A 21,224-nucleotide genomic window follows, 5' to 3' on the forward strand; every position below is an offset into this window, starting at 1 on the left:
CCAGGATACTGTGCTGCTCTCAGTACTGTGAATGGGCTGGATGGTTCCAGTCAGTAGGGGTTCTCCCTTCCTCATCTTAGGGATGGTGAAACTGTCATCCATTTTGCAACCCTTAAGATATGTCTACATGACAAAGAAAAAACTTCTGGTACCAAGTCTCAGAACTCAGGTCAATTGACTCGGGCTTCTGGGGCTTGGCCTGCGGAACTAGAGCAGCAGTGTGGATGTTTCTGCTCAGGCTGGAACCTAGGCTCCAAGACCTTCTCATCTCGCTGAGATGCAGAAGTATAAACATACTCTCAACTATTCTATTTGAGAACTTGTGTCCCACAATGAGAGGGGTCTGTCTCCATCCTCTTTCAATTCCTTTGCTATGTTGGATGTCACTCTTGTTCAGGATTGTACTTACAAGTGGGCCAGATCCTCCACAGCTGTAAACTGGTTTAGCTCTACTGACTTTAGTAGAAGTATGCTGATTTACACCGGCCATAGAGGTCCAGGGCTGTCTTCCTAGGTTGGCCCTTTCACCCACATCAAGTGAGAATCTCCATCACTCTTATCCATGGGTAGCTTCCTCTCTTCCCTCTGACAGTTCCTTTTTAGCTGAGATGTCACAGCCTATTTTGTTGCTAAATTGCAGAGGGTTCAGAGAAGAGCCATGAGCATGATTTAAGGATTAGAAAACATGCCTTATAGTGATATATGCCAGGAGCTCAGTATATTTAGGTTAACAAAGAGAAGGTCCAGGGGTGACTTGATCACTGTCTATAAGTACCTACACGGGGAACAAGTATTTGATAATAGGCTCTTCAGTCTAGCAGCAAAAAATATAACATGATCCAATGACTGGAAGTTGAAGCTAGACAAATTCAGATTGGAAATAAGGCATAAGTTTTTAACAGTGAGAGTAATTAACCATTAGAACAATTTACCACAGATCACAGTGGATTCTCCATTACTGGTGATTTTTAAATTAAGGTAGTTTTTCTAAAAGATATGTTCTAGGAATTATTTCAGGGAAGTTCTCTGGCCTGTGTCATACAGGGGATCAGGCTATATGGTCGCTAAAGTTACTTCTGGCCTTAGAATGTATGAATGAACCTATGAATCTAGATCTGCTCATTAACATCCTGGCTGACACCCTCCCTGGAGCCAGGTGGCATACCAGTGAAAAGTTCTCTCTCTGTTTCTCATCCCAGAAACCTCTTGTACCTATGGCTCCATTTGCTCCTGGGTAACATCTACGGACACCTCCGGAAAACCAGACTGGGTGCTATCTTCAATGAGTGCCTTGGTGTCACAGCAGCAGCATCAAGTTCTGGAAAACCATTCATCCAGAGGAGACAAAGAAGGTAGACAAACTTCCAGTTCATTCCCAAAGGGATACACATATGCACACACAGATTTCTACGGCCATCTTTCCCTGTGTCTCTCCGAAGCCATCATGAAATTCCACTCTAAACTCTAGAGAACACACCACTAAGAATCATGTGTATATTAAAAAAAGCCATTGATTTTTCCATATATTTATCAAACACTAGACTTGAGCATATTGCATAGATGTATGGAATATTTACTGTGTGGCAGCCTTGCTCATACTGCAGTGTACAATGTGAAACTTGATACATATTTAACACAGCCCATTTTTATACAATTCACATACTGTAACATTTGAAATGCAAAGGCGACACTCTCAAAGAACCACAGTTATTGGCAAGTCACTTCTCTTTCATCAACAGTGCACAGTGTAGCTACTTCCATAGTAGCTACTTCCAGACCCTGAGAAAAGCTGGAGAAATTCAACTCCTGGTATAGCTAATAGGTTTTGAAGGGGCCCAAGTCTGCAGTATTCCAAGCCCTTTCAGCTCACTTTGCCTTTAATGGGAATTGAAGATGCTCAGCACTCTTCACTGTTATTCTCACCTCTTGGGATTTGGCCCATACTTTTTATGTTCTTATGGTCCAGTCCTGCTCCCATTGAAATGAGAGGTTCACATCAACTTCATTGGGCCAGATTTGGGCCCTTTGTGAATTAGCTTTGTTTCCAACACAGTCAGAAGAAGCCATTTTTAACTACAGAGGGTGAGAGTCCCAGGAAATTCAGCCCCTTGACAAGGCTAAGCTGACTCATATTTGTGTGTGCACTTGTGTCTGTGTTATATTTCTAACCAGTATTATATCTATTGCCTCCTCCCTTCTTTTTCCTTCTCACTCTCTCCTTGGTTTCTTTTCCTCTCTTTCCCCCTCTCTCTTGATCTGTTCTTTACTTATTTTCTTTCTTTTTTAACTTAATTCTTCTTTCACTTCTTTTTATCCTCTACTTTTTTCTTGTCTTTTCTTCTCCTCTCCTTTTTCACCACTGCTTCTTTCAATCCCTCTTTCCTCGTTTCCTCTTTTTATGTCTTCTCCCCTTGTACTCTTCCCTTCTTTCCTTCAGGGAACATTCTCCTCCTGAACACCAGCAGGTTCTTGGATAGATGTGAGTTCAGTCTGCATAGCCCCATCCTGCCATGGAGTGTGGAGTCCTGCTTGCTGGAGCTGGCCATATATTCACGGGACACTGCTCCTCCTCTCCAGGGATTCACAGTTGAAATCCGACATGTGGAGACAAACCAGAACATAATCATTCCTCTGAGAGATGGGCAAGAGGAGATCACCTGGTAAGGCTAGCTACCTGCAGCCACTTAAATGTTGCCTGAGGGGCAGTTCCCTTAGGGCATTGCTTCGAGCAAAGTCTGCTCTGCTTCTCTCTCCACAAAGTCACTGGTTCTGTGAAGGCCAACTCTGAGGACTGAACTGAGAACCTCCATAGTTAAACGCTGGAGGCTCCACAGCTTGATCTAAAGAGCTAGCCTCCATAGCTGCTGGCTGCAACAGACTCTCATCCTCTGGGGATAAGACACAGAAGAGGATGTATAACATACTCTTGACCAGTGGGTTATACTTACATAAGAACGGCCCATACTGGGTCAGACCAAAGGTCCATCTAGCCCAGTGTACTGTCTTCCAACAGTGGCCAATGCCAGGTGTCCCAGAGGGAATGAACAGAATAGGTAATCATCAAGTGATCCATCTCCTGTCGTCCACTCCCAGCTTCTGGCAAACAGAGACTAGGGACACCATCCCTGCCTATCCTGGCTAATAGCCATTGATGAACCTATCCTCCAGGAATGTATCTAGTTCTTTTTTGAACTCTGTTATAGGCTTGGCCTTCACAATATCCTCTGGCAAGGAGTTTCACAGGTTGACTGTGCACTGTGTGAAAAAAAATACTTCTTTTTGTTTGTTTTAAACCTGCTGCCTATTAATTTCATTTATTAACTTCCTCCCAAAGCTTTAGTAGGTAATGATGCCCCTATTTCATCTGATTCACTTATTGTTGCTGAGATTATAGGCCTCAAATCTACTGAGTCGAAAATGCTCCCTCAGTATTGGGCCAATTTCTCTAAGCCATGTCATGGGTTATCCTGGTCACAAGAGCTAAAAATTTCACATGGTTTGGTGTAGTTTTAACTATCATCATTCTTCCCCTCTTACTACCAGTATCTGCTTGAAAAGCCTTGTCAGTGCACATTCCTGGGCAGAGCATGCAGTCTGATACACGACCAGCATAGTCCTCAACCACTATTGGTTTGGGTGAACTTTTGGCAGAGGGAGTGTTACCCGAAAAACAATCTCCATAGTTAAAGGAAATACATCCATACTCATCCCATTGGACCATCAGCAGCAGCTGATACCATCAGTCATCACCACTAAGAAACTTCCAGGGTGAATAGAAACACCCTGAAAGGCCACAGATCAAGCACAGTGGGGCCACTATTCCTCTACCTCCAAAATGTCACACAGTTTGGGTGTCATCCCCAAATTGTTGAACATCTACAGAGCCACTCACCAGCTGTCCATCACCCAAAGGCTCCCCATGTGCTGTGAGAATCATCTGGTAGCTGGTTAGGCCAGTTTTCTGGCTCCTTCACAATGCTAGAGGGTTCAACAGGGGCTGTACTGGAGCCAAGCATCTGGCCGCTAATGCTTTGGCCATGAATGAAAAATTCTATATCTTCTTTCTTTTCAAAGGCTGTTCCTTTCTGAGATGCCTCCCTGGGTGGATGAGCTAGGTATAACAGTAGAGCCTGAGTCACAACGTTCAGTTCCAGTGCTGATCCAGACTTTTCCAGAGTTCATGGGTATTTGCTTCTGGTCTATCTGTAAAGCTCTGGGCAGGGTAGAAGAGATAGTATAGAAAGAGAGAGGAAAAGAAAGCAGATAAGAAAATCGGGCAATACCAAACCTTAGCCTGGATGTTACTTACTTTGGTCTTCCCCACGGTTGCTTTTTCATTCCTGGATGTGCCAGAATGCACATGAGGTGGGAACCAAGAGGGTGCCTTGAAGTGCAACAGGGAGACTGAGTTCTAACAGAGAAAGAGAGAGAGAGAGGAGTCCACATGGCTGTTTATTTACAGTCTTCCTTGTGCTTGCTATCCTTTCCTCCTACCTGCCTTTGAGGGGCATGGATTAAGTACGCTGACTGTAAGCTTTTTGTTTATATCACCTGATTGGCTCCCATGGAGAATTCCACCAACAGATCCTTGCTCTTGTTTTCCTTGAATTCCCTGGCACCACCTTTTGTTGCTATAGAGATACCCAGCCAAGACTCCTGTTCTGGTGAGCCAAAGACAGCAAAGTTTGATTTAAAATTTGATTCTTAACCCTCACAGCCCTTCTTCTCCTATTTTCAGTTCTTACTGACTTCCTTTCTAGGTGGGCCCTTCCCCCTCTGGATGTCTCCTTGCCAATGTAGCAGAGAAAAAGTTGCCTTTTGGTGTCATTCTTATCCCCAGAGACCACCCATGCCACTTCAGGCATATGACTCTTCTCTGCTGGCCAAAGCAGCTAGATTCACAAGTCCATTTCTGCTAATTATTAAATGATTGATTAATTGAGTGCTCCTCACAAGTACCTAGCTGTTCAGTATCAATAGTGATCACTTCACGCATCACTGACATGCAGCTATCTCTGGAATGGAAAATTGCAGCTGTTCCATACCTGAAGACTGCCACAACAGCTTTAGGAGATGAAGTTAAGATCATCCTCTCTAATTAAAATAGCAGTGGAATTTAAGTAGGTAGAACCTAATCTGCTCAATCGGAAATTTGTTAGGACATTGGGGTTATACCTTTGCTCTCATGAAAGGAGTGAAAAGCTTGAAGGGACCTGTAACAATCATAGGTGGTCAGGGGCTTAGGTTTAAAGACATCTAAAATATGTAATATACTTCAGTCATGTTTAAAATATGTGGAAGAAGGAAAACAAGGGGATGGAATTAGAGACTCTTGGAAAAAATATGATTCCGTTCTTTTTCTTTTACAATGGATTGATTTAAAAAATATCTACACAAGTCCAGGGTGGACAAAGGAAACTTATTTTAGTGTGTATAGCAGAACAAATAAGAATCATTATTGTATATTGATCTAGCTTCTCCATGGCAGGCACATGGCCCAAGACCAGTTTATCTTTTATATCTGAAGGCCTGTGCTATCAATTGACAGGAAGACCAGCCTGAAGTAATTGGATTTTTGGATGGTTTGGGATTTTTAAATGTTTTTGTGTGCTTCTAAAGAATACTGTACTGTCAGGAGTAGAACAGGAAGCACAATGACCAAATGATAGTGTAGCGATAACGCAGCATATCATAAACCTATGGCACTGTAGAAGTCCGCTGTTGGGAGAGGGGGTTCACCCCTCTCTGGGGCGGCTGGGAGCCAGGCCGCCTCACTACCTGGGGTGACAACGACATTTCGGGACTCAGGCCCTCAGACCAGGGCTGAGCAAGTAGTTCAGTTTATCAAGCCCAGGCCCTGGATCAGGGTGGGGCAGCAAACAGTGGTGCAGGGCTCAGACCCTCCGGCAGGGGCTGAGCAAGCAGTTCAGTTTATAGAAGGTAAGAGGCCCAGGCTTCTGGGCCTGAGTGTTGGGGCAAAGGGGAGACTGCCACCTATGAGTGGAGTGGCAGGAGGGACGCAGGCCCGCCCGCTCCTCTGCGTCCCAGCCCGGGGCCCTAACAGTGGCAGGCAACCTGCTGCTGTGTCAGTGGGGATCCTGGCCGCAACACACTGACATTGGCTCTGGTTCTGCTGCAGCCAGACTAGGGTCGGCTGCCCCCGGGCTACTTCCAGACTCCCCCTCGGGGCTTACCTGGATCCTGGGGTCATCCTCCACAGGGTCCAGGTGCCTGGGTTTGTCCCAGTTGGGGCTGCAGGGTAGGTCCAGCAGCTTCTCTGGATAAAGAGCACAGGGGAGCTCCGGCAGCTCCTCTGGATAACGAGCACAGGGGAGCTCCGGCAGCTCCTCTGGATAACGAGCACAGGGGAAGTTCGGGCCACCCTGGGCGGCTACCTTGGGTTGCAGGAGTCTCCCAGTCCTGAGCTCCCGGAGGGACATCTGCTCACTCTGGCCGCTGGGGCCTCACTGAGCTCAGGGCGCTTGACCCTTTGCGGGGCAGGCTCAGAGCTCCGTAGCTCCGTCCAGTCCAGCCTCTGGCTGGGCTCTTCGTCCTCCGGGGCGGCTGGGAGCCAGGCCGCCTCATTACACACACCCCCACTCAAGTCTGGCTCCCGTGCGGCGGGACCATACCCTTCCATGCCTCCCACACGGGAAAGAAAGTCCGCATTAGCGTGGGCCTTCCCAGCCCTGTGGTGAACTGTAAAGGCATAGGGCTGTAACACCAGGTACCACCGCTGTAGCCTCATATTATGGTCTTTCATTCGGGCCAGCCATTGGAGTGCGGCATGATCAGTGACGAGCGTGAACGGGACTCCGAGGAGATAATACCGCAATGCGTCACAAGCCCACTTTACAGCGAGGGCCTCCTTTTCCACTACCACGTAGTTCTCCCGGGGGAACAGCTTCCTGCTGATATAAACGACTGGATGTTCTTCCCCGTCGACCTGTTGGGAGAGGACAGCCCGGAGTCCCACCTCCGAGGCATCTGTCTGGAGGACGAACAGCTGGTCAAAATCTGGGCTATATAGAACCAGTTTGCGGCAGAGGCTTGCCTTGAGTGTCTGGAATGCATTGTCGCATTCTCGGGTCCACCTTACTTGCAGCGGGCTGTCCTTGGTCAACAAACCAGTCAAGGGGGCTGCAATAGCCGCAAATTGGGGAATGAACCACCGATAGTAGCCGGCCAGTCCCAGGAACTGGCGTACCTGGCGTTTTGTGGCCAGCGGAGGGCAAGTTGCAATGGCCTGAACTTTTCCCACGAGGGGTTTTACTTGTCCATTCCCGATGGTATAGACCCCTAGGTAGGTCGTTTCTTGCCAACCAGTACGGCACTTCTTTGGGTTGGCAGTCAACCCGGCTGCCCGCAGGGACCTCAGGACTGCTGCTACCCGCTCAAGGTGGTTCTCCCATTGGCGATTATAAATAACCACATCATCAAGGTAGGCGGCCACATAGTCCCAATGGGGCTGGAGGAGGCAGTCCATCAGCCGCTGAAACGTGGCCAGGGCCCCATGGAGGCCAAAGGGCATCTGGGTAAACTGATACAGGCCCGTAGGGGTGGCAAAAGCGGTCTTCTCCCTGGAGGCCGGCTCGAGGGGGATCTGCCAATACCCCTTGCTCAGATAAAGTGTGGTGATGTAACGGGCCTCTCCCAACCGGCCGAGTAGCTCATCTACCCGGGGCATCGGGTATGCGTCCAACTTCGAGATGGCATTGACGCATCTGAAATCGATGCAGAATCGTCGGGTGCCATCCGGCTTCGGTACCAGCACCACTGGGCTGCGCCATTTGCTTTGTGCTGGCTTGATGACCCCCAAGTCCAGCATGGCCCGTACTTCCTCCTCAACGACCTGTCGTATGTGATATGGCAAGGGCCTGGTCGCGCCTCGAATCACCATGCCCGGTTCAATCTGAATGGTGTGATGGATGAGGATGGTGTATCCCGGTTGGGTTGTGAAGGTGCGAGGGAACGCCTGTAGGAGACACTGGGTCTGTTTTAAGTTGTTCAGCCGACATCCTCTCTCCAAGCTGGGGTCCTTCGGGATCCTCCGAACATGATACCTGGGGGCCCAGCTCAGGTTCCGGCGGGTAGGGGTTAATCAACAGCCCTTCTCGCTCCCTCCACAGTTTGAGAAGGTTCACATGGTAGCGTTGCCTTTTCTTGTGTCGGTCGGGCTGGTAGATCTCGTATGTGATGGGCCCAATCTTTCGGACCACCTCATAAGGCCCTTGCCACCGGGCCAGAATCTTTGATTCAATGGAGGGGAGGAGGAGTAAAACCTGATCTCCGGGCTGGAAGTCGCGAGTCCGCGCCTCGCGGTTGTAGGGCTGGGCCTGAGTCTCTTGCGCAGCTTTCAAATTCTCATGCACCAGGGCCCCAGCCTGTGCAAGGCACTCCTGAAGCTGGAGTACATACTTTAAGAGGCCCTGGGTGGGTGACAGGGCTTGCTCCCATGTCTCCCGCATTAGGTCCAAGAGGCCCTGTGGGAGTCGACTGTACAGTAGTTCGAATGGGGAGAACTTGGTAGATGACTGTGGAACCTCCTGAACCGCCAGGAGCAGAGGTGGAAGTAACTGGTCCCAGCGGCGGAGATCGGCTTGGGGGAACTTGCATAGCATGCTCTTAAGAGTCCGATTAAATCGTTCGACCAGCCCGTCAGTCTGGGGATGGTAGACCGATGTGCGTAGCTGCTTGATCCCCAAGACCTCACACACCTGCTGCAATAGCCGAGAAGTAAAGTTGGTGCCCTGGTCCGTAAGGATCTCCTGGGGCAAGCCTACAAAGGCAAAGATCTTCATGAGCTCACCTGCAATGCTGCGGGCCGTGATGTTTCAGAGGGGTATGGCCTCAGTGAATCGGGTAGCATAATCCACCATGACCAGTATATACTGGAACCCTGCAATGCTTTTGGGGAGCGGGCCCACCAGGTCCATGGCCACCCGCTCGAAGGAGGTTTCGATTAAGGGCATGGGGATCAGGGGTGCCTTGGGGGTCTGGGCCAGAGCAGCCAACTGGCAGTCTGGCCAGGACTTACAGTAGTTCCTCACCTCCTGGTGTACGCTCGGCCAGAAGAAGCGAGTGAAAATCTGGGACAAAGTCTTCTCGTGGCCTAGGTGTCCAGCTGCCGGGACGTCATGGGCTAGTTTCGTGACGGCCCACCGATGGCACTGGGGCACGAGGAATTGATTCTGGGACTCCCCCGTACGGGGGTCCCTCTCGACCTGATAAAGACATTCCTGTCGTAGTTCAAAGTGTGGCCACTGGGCCGCTCGGTGGGATCAATGACGATGCCATCGACAGCAGCCAATTGTTCATACGCCCGCTTGAGCGTGGGATCGGCCCTTTGATCACGGCAAAAGTCAGTCTGAAGCAGGGACTCCTCAACCGCTTCCGAGGGAGAGTCCTCTGATTCTCTCGTCAGTTCGGTGGGGTCGGATGCTTCCCCTTCCTCTGCCCTGGTCTCAGGGGGATCTCTCAAGGCTGGCATGACCCTCAGGTGTTCCCCAGTGTTGCAGTGGAGGAATTCTGTGAACTCTGGCCGGTCCCGCCCCAGGATCACTGGGTACGCAAGGCTGGGGCTAGACGCACCACCATCGGTTGGGTGACCCCCTCCACTGTTAGCTGGGCCCGAGTACTGGGGTATGGCCGGACGTCCCCGTGGATACAGCCGGATCAGCCCCAGATGGGTGTCGGCCTGGGCGCCTAAGTTTTGGCCGCAGCCTGAATCAATGAGGGCCACCATTGGGTAACCCTCCACGACCACGGGCACTGTGATCTTGGCCGCTTGGGGACGTCGGGTGTGGGCTTCCCCATAGCAGACCTGGCCAAAGGTGCACTCCATCGCCATACTCCCCACAGGAAAAGCAGGGCCCAAGGTCTGCTCGTCCCGGCCGGGGACGTGTCCCTGCGGCTCCCCGGGGAGGGCTCCAAGTGCCCCCCCGCGCCACTGGAGAAGGGGTTGGAGCTTGTCACCCCGCGGCCTCCGCGGGTTGGGGTCAGGGCTCGGGACCCCAGTAGGAAACTCAAAGAATCAGTCCGGGGATGGCTACTTGAAGGGTCGGACCCACCGGTGTCTTAGCAGCCAGGAAGTTCTCCATCAGGATGATGGCAACAGCTAGCATCGTAGGCTGATGGCGGAGGACCCAGGCCTTTCCTCGCGCCGGGAGTATGTGGATAAATTGTTCCAATACAATCTGTTCCGTGAGCTCCTCCAGTGTTCGGCTTTCGGGCTGCAACCACCGCTTGCATGCTTCTCTTAGTTCCTGGGCTGGGCCCCAGTGGGGTAGGCCAGGCTCCGAAACCGCTGCCGGAAGGTCTCCGGACTCACATCCAGGGCATCTAAAATTGCCGCCTTTACTTGGTTGTAGTCCTGGGCCGCCTCTGCGGACAGGCCTCGATAGACCGTCTGAACAGTCCCGGTCAGGTATGGGACCAGGAGGGAAGCCCATTAGTCCTAGGCCCACCCTGCGACGACCGCTACCCACTCAAACATTACGAGGAAGGCTTCTGGATCATCACTGGGGCTCATCTTCGTTAGCCGGATAGGCGGGTTTAGCCCCGGGGTCCCCTCCGGCCCTCCCGGCTGGGGTTCCATGGGTTGGGACAGCGCCGTCGCGAACTGTTGTAAGCATTGCCGCTGGAAGTCCTGGTGCTGCGTGGTCAGATCCTGAACCAGCTGGTGTTGCTGGGCTCCTAGCTGTTTGATCAGCTGCTGTTGTTGCTGGAGCTGGGCGGCCCGCTGCTCCTGCTGCTGCTGCAACTGGGCCACCTGCTGTCACTCCTGGCTCTCTGTCAGAAAGGCAAAGAGCTGGGACAGATCCATGTCTCGGGGGGGGCGGTCTCTCAGCTCCTTTCTCACCGGGGTCGAGGGCTCGTGCCCACATTCTGGGCAGAGTCCCCACTTCTGGTACCACGTGTAGAAGTCCGCTGTTGGAAGAGGGGGTTCACCCCTCTCTGAGGTGGCTGGGAGCCAGGCCACCTCACTACCTGGGGTGACAACGACAGTTCAGGACTCAGGTCCTCAGACCAGGGCTGAGCAAGTAGTTCAGTTTATCAAGCCCAGGCCCTGGATCAGGGTGGGGCAGCAAACAGTGGTGCAGGGCTCAGACCCTCCGGCAGGGGCTGAGCAAGTAGTTCAGTTTATAGAGCCCAGGCCCTGGATCAGGGTGGGGCAACAAACACTGGTGCGGGGCTCAGATCCTCGGGCAGGGGCTGAGCAAGCAGTTCAGTTTATAGAAGGTAAGAGGCCCAGGCTTCTGGGCCTGAGTGTTGGGGCAAGGGGGAGACTGCCACCTATGAGTGGGGTGGCAGGGGGGATGCAGGCCCGCCCACTCCTCTGCGTCCCAGCCCAGGGCCCTAACAGCGGCAGGCAACCTGCTGCTGTGTCAGTGGGGATCCTGGCCGCAACACACTGACATTGGCTCTGGTTCTGCTGCAGCCAGACTAGGGTCGGCTGCCCCCGGGCTACTTCCAGACTCCCCCTAAGGGCTTACCTGGATTCTGGGGTCATCCTCCGCAGGGTCCAGGTGCCTGGGTTTGTCCCAGTTGGGGCTGCAGGGTAGGTCCGGCAGCTTCTCGGGGTAGCGAGCACGGGGAAGCTCCAGCAGCTCCTCTGGATAATGAGCACGGGGGAGCTCCGGCAGCTCCTCTGGATAATGAGCACGGGGGAGTTCCGGCAGCTCCTCTGGATAACGAGCAAGGGGGAGTTCTGGCAGCTCCTCTGGATAACGAGCAAGGGGGAGCTCCGGCAGCTCCTCTGGATAACGAGCACGGGGAAGATCAGGCCATGCTGGGCGGCTACCCTGGGTTGCAGGAGTCTCCCAGTCCCGAGCTCCCGGAGGGATGTCCGCTCACTCCGGCCGCTGGGGCTTCACTGAGCTCGGAGGGCCCGCCTTTATACTTCCGGGTAGGTGCTTGACCCTTTGCGGGGCAGGCTCAGAGCTCTGTAGCTCCACCCAGTCTGGCCTCTGGCTGGGCTCTTTGTCCTCTGGGGTGGCTGGGAGTCAGGCTACCTCATTACAGGCACTCATTACCACATGATATTGTTGAGGGATGATTAGTAACATATGAAGAAAAAATTAGTGCTCCTACCTTTTCAGGTAGGCAGAAACCAAAGAAAAGCCTATCTCAGCCCTTCCCCATAATCCTCACCCCTGTTGTCAAGCCATACCCAATCCCCAGTTCCAGATAGAACACTTCACTGGGTTCTTCTCTTTTTGGTTCTGGGGTCTGTTGTAATATTCAGCTCTTCATTCTGAATTCATCAGTGGTGCTTTTTCCTAGGATTCTGTCCTACATTTGTGTATTATCCATGAGAAGGATTGGTGCTTCTGATTGGTGCTCAGCTCTCAGATTGGTGAACCATCCTCAGATTGGTAGTGCTGAAGCTATTGTTCTGTCTGTCATACCCACAGTTCAGATCAGTCTCTGGTAAAAGCTTTCTGGTGAAAAAATGGAGAAGAGAGATGGCTGGAACAAACCAAACATCAGAGTCCCTGGTCTAAAGTTAACAGCATAGATGAAAACCCTAAAATAGCATCTGTAGTTGCACTATTTAGAATAAAGAGGAGCTGCTAATCCTCATTCTTCAGGGCAAAATATGACCACTAGCTGGGGCCAGGAAGTGCTTTTCTCTTCGATGGTATAGTAATGCTCAAATATCCAGGTGTACTATATTCATTTTTTCTTCTTCCTCTAAAATATTAGGCATTGGCCACAGTGAGAGGCAAGGTACCAGAGCAAACAAATCTTGTTTGTTCTGGTATAGGAATTCCCATATTCCTGATTATTGATCAACACCAGCTAAAGGGACAATAATCCTCACTCAGATATCAGAAGTTACGGCTGGAGTTAGATGCTGGGTCTTGCCCTACGTGTGTGAATGTAAATTGCAGGACTGTAGAAGCAGGTCCATAATCCACGCCAGCAACAGCTCTCTGCTATTGAAATAAGGCTTATCTCGGGTTGGTGCCACCAATATACCTAGAATCTATTACATTCTGGTCATGTGGGTCAATACTCTGCCTCTTAATGGAAACTGTCCAAAGTGAAAGCCGTCCAATAACAAAGTCTGCCCTAGGATCAGATATGGAGAAAACTCCCTCAATCTCTTAGTTCACTTGTAACAAGGAGATTAAATCAGTGGCAACCTGGAGTGCACCCTAGGTGTAGCCTCAGGGAGGAAATGGGCTCTCTAGAACTGGATCTCTGTGCTACAATCCCTGACAGGAGAAGAAATGGAACTTGGATTTCTGTGCCTCTCTGAAATGGACTTGGGGTACAATTCCTAAGAGGAGACAGATCTGAGCCTGAGATGGATTGATGATTGACATCTTTGTCTAGAGAGCCTCTCATATTTTAGGTCATCTCTGAATAAATTCTGAAGTCCTGAAGCAATCTTAGAATCATAGAAATGTAGGACTGGAAAAGAACTCAAGAGATCATCTAATCCAGTTCCACAACCTCCTTAGGAAGCCTATTCCAGTATTTAACTATCGTTATAGTTGGAAAGTTTTTCCTAATATCTAACCTAAATCTCCCTTGCTTCAGATTAAGCCCATTATTTCTTGTCCTACCTTCAGCTGACATGGAGAATAATTGATGACCATTGTCTTTATAACACCTCTTAACATATCTGAAGTCTGTTATCAGCTCCCTCCTCAATATGCTTTTCTCAGTACTAAACAAGCCCAGTTTTTTAAATCTTTCCTCATACACTGTTTTCTAAACGTTTAATCATTGCTTGTTGCTTTCTGCTGGACTCTCTCCTTAGTTTGCTTATGAGAATATCATAGAATCATAGACTCATAGACTTTAAGGTCAGAAGGGACCATTATGATCATCTAGTCTGACCTCCTGCATAATGCAGGCCACAGAATCTCACCCACCCACTCCTGTATCAAACCTGTGTCTGACCCACTGAAGTCCTCAAAGCATGGTTTAAAGACTTCAAGGTGCAGAGAATCTTCCAGCAAGTGACCTGTGCCCCATGCTGCAGAGGAAGGTAAAAAAAAACCCAGGGCTTCGGCCAATCTGCCCTGGAGGAAAATTCCTTCCCGACCCCAGATATGGCGATCAGCTAAACCCTGAGCATGTGGGCAAGACTCAGACAAACAGACACCCAGGAAAGAATTCTCTGTAGTAACTCAGATCCCACCCCATCTAACATCCTATCACAAGCCATTGGGCATATTTACCGCTAGTAGTCAAAGATGAATTAATTGCCAAAATTAGGCTATCCCATTATATCTTCCCCTCCACAAACTTCTCAAGCTTAGTCTTAAAGCCAGATATGTCTTTTGCCCTCACTATTCCCCCTGGAAGGTTGTTTCAGTACTTCACTCCATAGCTCAGTGGTTTGCGCATTGGCCTACTAAACCCACGGTTGTGAGTTCAATCCTTGAGGGAGCCATTTGGGGGATTGGTCCTGCTTTGAGCACGGGGTTGGACTAGATGATCTTCTGAGGTCCCTTCCAATATATGATTCTATGATGGTTAGAAACCTTCATCTAATTTCAAGTCTAAACATCCTGATAGCCAGTTTATATTGTTTTGCCAACACATAATGAAACAAGCGTATTTCCTACATTCACCATTCAAACAACAATAAAATTTGTCTGTATCCAGCACACAGAGCTGGATCTATTTTACGCACACTTTCCTCCTACATTACCTGCCATGTCTTGAATGGCTGCTTGTAGCGTCATATGGGTCTTCCACTTCATATACATTTGTATCATGGTCTTCCACCACACTGCTGGAATTCTGCCATTCAAAACATGGATTTTTATCAGAAGACTGAATAAAAGGCAAGTTTTCATACTCTGGAATTTCTTCGTAGTGGCGCACACTCTCATATTCTGGTGGATAATCGCTTGTAAGAGAATTCAAGTGTGTTTGTGACAACTGCTTCCTTAAGAATATTTGTTCATCTAAAGACTCTAATCTTGTCATGTGGGACTATGTCAAAAGCCTTACTAAAATCAAGATATATCACATCTACTGCTTCTCTCCTATTCAGTAGGCCAGTAATCCTGTCCAAGAAGGAAATTGGTTTGGTATTATTTGTTCTTGACAAATCTACGTTAGCTATTATTTATAGCACTATCATCTTCTAGATGTTCACAGACTGATTGTTCACAGACTAGTCTAGAATCCCACAGTTCCTCTTTGTTCCCATTTTTAAAAATAGGCACTATGTTAGCCCTTTGCCAGCCCCCTGGGAACTCACCCACTGTCCATGAGTTCTCAAAGAAAATTGCTAATGGTTCTGTGATTGCTTCAGCTAGTTCTTTAAATATGCTAAGGTGAATTTCATCAGGCCCTGCTGACTGGAATACATCCAGCTTTCCTAAATGTTCTTTATCCTGTTCTTCCCTATTTTGGCTTGTGTTCTTTCCCCTTTGTTGTTAATATTAATTGTGATAAGTTTCTGGTCACAATTTACCTTTTTAGTGAAGACTGATGCAAAATTAGACATTTAACACTTCAGCCTTCTTGATGTTGTCCATTATTGTCCATGATTAACTTCCCTTCCTTGCTTAGTGGAGGGTGAAAACACCACCTGCGCCCCCAACTCCTTCACTCTGGCCTTTCCCTTAGTCTTTTTCTTGCTCCTAATGTATATATAGAACGTCTCCTTACTGCCTTTTATGTCCCTTGTTAGGTGTCACTCATTTTGTGCCTTAGCCTTTCTGATTTTGTCCCTAAATGCTTGTGCTATTCTTTTGTAATCATCCTTAGCAATATGTCCATTTCCATTTTTTGTGGGATTCCTTTTTGATTTTCAGGTCATTAAAAGAGCTCCTGATGGAGCCATATCGGCCTCTTACAATTCATCCCATCTTTCCTTCACATTGGGATAGTTTGCTGTTGTGCCTTTAATATTGTTTCTTTGAGAAACTGCCAGCTATCCTGAACTCCTTTTTCCCTTTGATTTTCTTTCCATGGATCCTTGCCTACCTGTTCTTTGAAATTGTTAAAGTCTGCTTTTTTGAAGGTCTTTGTCCTTACTCTGCTGCTCCCCCTCCTTCCTTTCCTTAGAATCATGAAGTCTATTATTTCATGATTACTTTCACTCAAATTGCCTTCAACCTTCAGATTCACAACCAATTTCTCCCTGTTAGTCAGAATCAAGTCTAAAATGGCTGTCCCTCTGGTTATTTCCTCCATTTTCTGAAACAAAAAGTAGTCCCCTGTACATTCCAAAAACATTTTGTGTTTTGCTGTATTACTTTTCCAACAGATATCTGGGTAGTTAAATCCCTCCCATTAACATTGGGCCTTGTGTTTTGGATATTTCTGTTAATTGTTCCATCTCTTCATCCATCACCTCTTCCTAATTTGGTGGTTTACAGTAGGCCTCCTACCATGGATACTGTCCCTGGTTTTTACCCTTTTCTTCACTCAGAGACTGTCAACTCTTCTGCCCCTGACCTCCTGTGCCTCAGAACAAGTGTATATATTCTTGATACATGACGCAATATGTCCTCCCTTTTTTCCCTGCCTGTCCTTCCTGAACAAGCTGTCCCCCTTCATGAGATTTATATTCCAGTCATGAGATTTATCCCAACTCTCTGTGATGCCAACTAAGTCATAATGTAGCTCATGTACTAATAATTCCAGTACTTCCTGTTTATTCCCGATGCGCCTTGCATCTATGTATAGATATTAAGACGATGAGCAGATTCCATCACTGTTAATCCCTCTTTTTGCTCCTACAACCCAACTGTAATTTTCCATTTAGCCTCCAACACTTAGTTCTCTGTTAATTCCACCTTTTTTTATACTTACCTGTGGGCTTTTGCAACCTGCCTCCTTTGAACCTAATTTAAAATCCTCCTTACTAGATTGGCGAGTCACTGTGCAAAGATTCTCTTCCCCTTTGTAGTCAGGTGGACCCCATTTCTTCCCAGCAGTCTTCCTTCCTGGAACAACATCTCATGGTTGAGAAACCCAAAGCCCTCCCATTGACACCATCTGTGCAGCTGAGTGATCATCTCCAGGATGTCGTCATCCCTGCCTGGGCCCTTACTCTCAACTGGAAGGATTGACAAAAACACCACCTGCACCCCTGACTCCTTCGCCCTTGCTCCCAGAGCCCAGTAGTCACTGTTGATCTGCTCAGGTTTCTACTTGACAGTATCATTAGTGCCCATGTGAATGAGCAGCATGGGACAGTGGTAAGAAGAACAGATGAGCTCCAGAAATCTTTCTGTAATGTCTTGGGTGCAGACTCCATGCAGACAGCACACCTGTAAGGACAGCAAGTCATGTCAGCAGATGGATGCCTCTTTCCCATTCAGAAGGGACTCCTTAATAACCCCACTCTGTGTCTCTTCCTCTTGCTTGTGGTGGCCGTGAGCCTCCTGGATTTGGAGGCAGGTGGCTCCTCTTTTTCAGCCGTTGGGGTCTGCTTCTCACCTCCTTTTTCCAGTCCAGTTCTTGACCATGTTGCAATGGGGAACTGGATCAGGGAATGAAGTACTGCCAACAGTTCGAGGTGGCCAGCAACCAGTCTCCTTCCCTTAGAGCAGCTGTGTCTCCTTCCTCACTGCGGGCTGCTGTAGCCATCTGTAGCTGGTTAGCATCCTCCATCCTGAATGTCTCCATATGTATCCTATTGATGAAGTCCTCCTGCTCCTGGATGCTACACCAACGAGCCATCTCCTCCTGCAGCTTTCTTACCTACTTCCTTAGGGATTTCACCAACAGGCACCTCACACACCAGCTGGCTTCCCTTGCCTGGCTTTCTTCATCAGGGACATGCAGGGCACATGCCTAGCAAGTCAAGACCAGTGCCTGGGTAGAAGCCTCCAGGGCCAGAATGCCTGTATGGCCGGGGCCCCCGCAGGTGCAGGCAGAGGAAGAATAAGCAGTGCTGTTGGTGATATGCCATTTTCCTCCCATTGCAGGTTCTTCCTTGCAGAGTACCTGTAAATTGACCCAAACCCTACCTTCCTGCCTTCCTCTGCTGCTAAACTCAGCTGGCTCACTCCTTCAGTCTCTCAAGTAGGAGTCTGCATAGTTTTTAAAGCCTGGGCCCCACACACAGCTGGAATAAGTGACTTATCCTCTCTCCTTCAGCTACCTCTAATCACTAGCCTCTTCAAAAAAATTGCTCTGCTGTCACATCAAAGAGCCTTTCTAGGGCCCTTAAAAGAGTCCCATTAGAGCCCTGCTAGGAATCAGACACTAACTCACCTAACTGCAGGGTGATCTAGCCCAGACAGTCAGCAACCAAACTTCAGCAAACACAGCAAAGTAGCCTGGAGCCCTCCCAAACTCAGTGGCAAGTTCCCAGCACACAAAAGTTTCTCCTTTTTTGCCCCCAAAAGTTAATCAATAGCAATAAGACAGAAGTACAGATATTCACCATCTGGCTAACTCCCTTAGGCATGTCTACACTTACCTCTGGAGCGATCGATCCAGCAGGGGTTGATTTATCATGTCTTCACTAGACATGATAAATCGACCACTGAGGGCTCTCCCGTCGACTCTGGTACTCCACCGGAGCATCAGCAGTTGACCTATTGCAGTGAAGACACTGCGGTAAGTAGATCTAAGTACGTCAAGTTCAGCGACGTTATTCATGTAGCCTTCATCACATCAATCAACTACCAGAGAAATGAAATAGTTGATATAATGCTTCTAATTCTAATGCTTCTAATAAAGCACTCTGATTTAGCATAGTGTCACATCTGTGTCCGAATCTATCCCTCTGGCTTAGAGAACACACCAACTTGCCTGCTCATGTAGTTGAACTCATCCTTCTTAATAAAGAAGTTGTTGTCTGGACTCTTAAATATTGTTCCTGGAAATTCTATAGCAGCTCTCTTTGTTGGAGATAGTAAGGCACTGAGTAGACGGGACTGGTCAGAATTGGGGGGAAGGGGCTTTGTTCAACAGAGGGAGACAGACAGGCTGCAAGCCTCCTAGTGCTAAGAATATTGATGAATAATAGAAATTACTGGGGCCACACAATGCATCCTGAATTGTCTTGAATTAAACATCAAGTTGTTTGCATGTCCATACTCTTATTCTTTCCTTGAAAATTGCCCAGAGACATGTTAGGCTCTGAGAGCCCCTAAGAGTGTACACAGCAGTTTCAATGTCTGTATTTAGAAGAGTAGTGATATTAACCAGTTTACTGAGCTCTAGCCTGACATAAAATCGATAGTAAAGGTATTGCCAGGCTGGGCTTATCTGAAAGCCAGCTTCAATGATCCATCTTCTGCTGTATATACTAAAGGCTTTGTTCCTGATTCCATTAAGAAAATTAAATTGGCTCTGAATAGCCCCTGTTTGGATACCGGGACCAAGCAAAGAAAGTGCAATATTTATGCATATAGAGAACTTGCTGCAGTTGGATTTTGGACCTAATCAGAATACAGCTGCCCTAGGGAATACCTGGACAGTGCTCCTTGATAACAAGGTGTACACCTAAGCATTCTGGGTGATGCAAAGCTACATATCACTTGCAGTTTCTAGGTGCTGTGCTGTCATACTGTGTAGTGGAGTTAATGGAGTCAAGTCTCAGTGCTGGAGCTTGTTGGAGACAGTACTATAATATATAATGGAGGCCATGCAGTCATGATTCGGTGCTGGAGGTTCTTGGATGATCTGCTGCAATACAGACTGGTGGTAATGTGATTGTGACTTAGTATCAGAGGTTCCTGGCTGCTCTGGTGTGATAATGCAGTGGTGACTCAGTTGGAGAAAGTGGGCAATGTGCTGTGTTACAGTGGAGGTAACAAAGCTGTGTCTCTGTGCCAGAAGAACATGATGGCTATAGTATATCAAGTAATATAATAGAAATGTATGCACTGTGTATAATGGAAATGGTGGCACTGTGTTCCAGGGCTGAATGGTCTTGGATTTTGTGTGGTGTTATGCCAGAGAGAAATGCATTTCTAGCTTAGTGCTGAAGATTCCTGGAGGCTATACTGTAATATAATAAGCAGTAAAACAATCACATCTCACTGCTGGAGGCTCTTGGTTACGTAGCTCTGTGGCAGATGTAATAGAGTTGTGTTTCAGTGCTGGAGATTTCTGAAATGGAACGAAATATTACAATCTTGGGAAAGCTAGAATTCTTCATGAAATGCCAAAAGTGTGAAAAGGGGAAACATTTTCATCTTCTGAGAGGGCTGAGGGCTGCACTGGTTTTAATTGGGGCAGGTGAACCACCAAAGGGATGGTGAGGGAGAGATGATGGAGAAGGACAGCAGCATCCTCTGACAGAGGAAGGGTGTGTGGTTGATGTGAAACACTGGCAATGAATTAGGTAGATAATCAGGCTGACGTAAATGGGAAAGGCCATAAACACTTAAAGCTGCTGACATTTCTACGCAATTTTGTGTGCTTATAACAGAGGTTCTCATGTTTTCATAGTATGCACCACATCTTAATCGAGTGTCTTGTGCAAACCTCCTATTCACCATTGTGTGAACCACCTCCCACCCTTTTGTGATCCAATAGACCTTTGACAATGACGTAACATCTCAGTGGCTAGCACAGAAACTTCTTGCATGTAAATGTAATATTAGGATTGTATTTTATGTATTTTAGCTGTCTTTTAAAGCCATTTAGCAACTAGAAACAAAGAAGGGAGCCGGCATCATGGGCCAGATATTTAAAAGGTATTTAGTTGCTTCATGATGTAGATAGGCACCTAGTGGGGTTTACAAAGGTGCCTAAGCAGGTAAGGTACCCAGGTGCTCAACATGTGTGTGATTGCTGTTTCTTGTCTTGTTATAGGGTGAAGTGGAAAGTACTCATGGCTCAGATCGGCGAAGTGAAGAGGCCTTTTGAGATCTCCCTGCTGTATTCAACCTGTGGAGCACAAGGGGCTGGGCTATTGGCATTGGGCTCCTTGCAGTTCAGGGACTGCTTCCATGGTAGGTTCCAACACATCTAGCAAGAGCAGGAAAATCTAAATGAATGTAGCCAGAAATTAAAAAAGGACACTGACTAAAATTGCTGAGTATGATCTAGAAGGCCACAATAACCCCCTCCAACTGCATACCCCTAGTTGTCACCTACCACCCCATGCTGAAATCCATAGAGGGTATCATGAAACCATTACAACCCCTACTTGATGGTGACCCCATCCTGAAAGAAATCTTTCATAAACCCCCTCTTCTGGCCTTCAAACAACCTCCCAACTAATCCAGACTCATCATCAGAAGCAAGCTGCACACAGACCAGGACCCACCAACTCA

The 21,224-nt window shown here is 48.2% G+C and overlaps 1 protein-coding gene across 1 annotated transcript in view; it reads left to right on the top strand.

Annotated features, from left to right (window-relative positions):
* The window catches only part of LTK (leukocyte receptor tyrosine kinase), a 172,384-nt gene that overhangs the window by 75,447 nt on the left and 75,713 nt on the right, over positions 1-21,224 (top strand). Inside the window, exons 3-5 of the mRNA XM_032793883.2 lie at positions 1,200-1,352; positions 2,438-2,660; positions 20,761-20,900. Coding sequence (XP_032649774.1) covers positions 1,200-1,352; positions 2,438-2,660; positions 20,761-20,900 — 516 coding nt within the window. The remainder of the gene's footprint in view (positions 1-1,199; positions 1,353-2,437; positions 2,661-20,760; positions 20,901-21,224) is intronic.

Source organism: Chelonoidis abingdonii, chromosome 4 (assembly GCF_003597395.2).
Source record: "Chelonoidis abingdonii isolate Lonesome George chromosome 4, CheloAbing_2.0, whole genome shotgun sequence".
Taxonomy (NCBI): Eukaryota; Metazoa; Chordata; order Testudines; family Testudinidae; genus Chelonoidis; species Chelonoidis abingdonii.